The sequence below is a fragment of the Parambassis ranga genome, chromosome 10 (genome assembly GCF_900634625.1).
Source record: "Parambassis ranga chromosome 10, fParRan2.1, whole genome shotgun sequence".
NCBI lineage: Eukaryota > Metazoa > Chordata > Actinopteri > Ambassidae > Parambassis > Parambassis ranga.
Genome location: NC_041031.1, coordinates 17,623,011 through 17,625,288, shown reverse-complemented (window position 1 = coordinate 17,625,288; position 2,278 = coordinate 17,623,011). Strand labels below are relative to the sequence as shown.

Sequence of the window (2,278 nt, the reverse complement as noted above, 5' to 3'; positions counted from 1 at the left end):
CCTTTAACTTCTCATAAATTGAGTTCTAACTTATATCTTTGAAGTATTTTAACACTCAGACACAGCCTTTAAATTGGCTAACATTGGTCTGTTTTGTTGCCAGGTGAAAGTGATGTTGTGTTTAGTCTAAGTTTCACTTACAGAAACCCACAGTGAGACTAAAATATGACATGACAAAGGCTTACAGTTGTTTTGTGTGTTCTGGATGGAAAGATGGTTGATTCTTTCCACTGTGGTAGTACAGCGAAACACAGCAACAAGCCAATCAGGTTGCTCTAAACACGTTTCCACCCACTAGATGTGATTACATTTAGATGAATCTTTTTTTATACACTCATATCACAGCCGTCACAACAGGAATCACTAGAAAATGCTGCTGATAATTTGTTCGCTGTTGATGTTCAGAGCAGGAGGTGAGTACATTTAAAAAGATCTGATTTATTTAACATTTAATCATGTTTAGAGATTGATTACAAGAAGGCTGACATGATTTTGTCATTTATCTGTTTTTTGCAGATTGTCAGAAAAATCAGATCTTTGAGACAAAAACTGTTCGTGTTGGAGACGATGTGAAACTGACTTGTCCCCTCAGTGGTTTGGGAACCTTCTATTGGTTTAAAGTTGTTTCTGAAAATGTTCCTGAAATCTTAGGGAAAACATCCAGCTTAAATCACTTTAATGACCACATCCACACTGAAAAACAGCCTGGAAAATTTATTCTGTACATTAAAAGAGCAGAAAAAGGTGACGCAGGAGTCTACTTTTGCATGAAAACATTCACACAAGACTTAACATTTATAAATAGAACACACCTTAAAATTAAAGGTAAGGTGCCTCATTTTCCTGTTTGTTCACATTAAGTGGGACATATTTTATATAAACAATGGATTGTTTTTCCATTGCACAGGATCAGGACCTGCACTCACTGCAGCCCCTCCATCAGATCCAGTCCGTCCTGAAGACACAGTGACTTTGCAGTGTTCAGTCTTCCACGACTCTGAGAACAAAACATGTCCAGCAGATAACGGCGTGTTCTGTTTCAGCACTGACTCACATTTAAATTACACTGAAGGTGGAGATGAACATGAAAACAACTCGACAACAAAGAAATGTTTCTACAGCTACTTCAGAAACTTCAGCTCCTCAGATGCTCGGACGTATAACTGCACCGTGACCACATGTAAAGAGACTGTGTCTGGCAACAAACCCAGTGCTGAAGGTAACTGAACCATGTTTAATTACGGTCATGTATTTATCTTAGTATTCTGTAAAGCAGATCCAACAACACATGATTCTTTTAATAACTTTCATTATTTGTTCCTTTTTATGTCAGCAGGATGCCTGTGTGATTCAAAAGACAGAACTGTTCTCTGCCTGTTAAGTGCAGCTTTGGCTTTCAGTTTGATTCTTATCGCCATTCTCCTTTATTCAATCAAGAAACTCAAGGAAAAATCATACATGTATTGTGGTGGTAAGCGAAATCAGTCCTTCACTGACTATTCACACATGACAGCAACATTTAGAATGACTGTAATGATGTGTTTTTTGGGGGGTTTATAAAACAGCTGTTGCTCTGCAAACTAATACACCAGAAGCCACTAGAGGTGATCAGGAGAATCAGCAGGTAATTATAAAGATATTATGTCTGGATGTTTAACTACTGACATATGAAGCTTCAACATTATGTCGGTGTCCACAGACAGATGAGGACTTGCCAGTTTATGCTACAGCAAACTTCAGCAGTAAAAACACCAGCAAATCAGGGAAGAATGAAGCAAGACCTGCAGAAGAAGAGAGCATCTACACTGATGTCAAAACCCTTGGGCTGGATTAATGTTGGACTTTGGATAAGTTACAAAATATTAATCCTTGACAGGTTGTTTATATTTTATTCATGCTTAGTGTAAGATAATAGATCTAGAGGTGTAGACATCTGTGCATGGTTAGTGTTGTTAACTGTGAGATTTTCCCTCGTTCTATACTGATACACACGTTTATCTGTTCTGCTCATCCTCTGTATAATTTGAGCTTCATTAGCCAGATGTAGTGCTCATACTTTTATGTGAATGTAATATCTTTATTTAATTTTGGATGTAAGAAATGTAGTTGCTATTTGAGAGGACTCAAATATATAAATATACTGGAATTGTGTCACCTGACAAAAAGCAGCAACGAAATGTTTACTTTTCAGTGTCATTTCTTTATAAATGTGTCAGTTATATTAGTGTTTGTGTCATTGTGTAATTTTCTCTTTTATCTGTATCTTATCCTCGTTGTC

General features: G+C 37.0%; 1 protein-coding gene across 2 annotated transcripts; it reads left to right on the top strand.

Annotated features, from left to right (window-relative positions):
- Positions 1-340: 340 nt before the first annotated feature.
- Positions 341-2,278, top strand: LOC114442349 (uncharacterized). 2 transcript variants are annotated; one of them, XM_028415812.1, is made up of 6 exons: positions 341-413; positions 517-825; positions 908-1,219; positions 1,337-1,471; positions 1,566-1,624; positions 1,700-2,278. In XM_028415812.1, the coding sequence occupies exons 1-6, from the start codon at positions 371-373 to the stop codon at positions 1,832-1,834; spliced, it is 993 nt and encodes a 330-aa protein (XP_028271613.1). In that variant the 5' UTR covers positions 341-370; the 3' UTR covers positions 1,835-2,278. The 2 variants fall into 2 exon arrangements, with proteins under 2 accessions (XP_028271613.1, XP_028271612.1); XM_028415811.1 differs by having other exon boundaries at positions 1,334-1,471.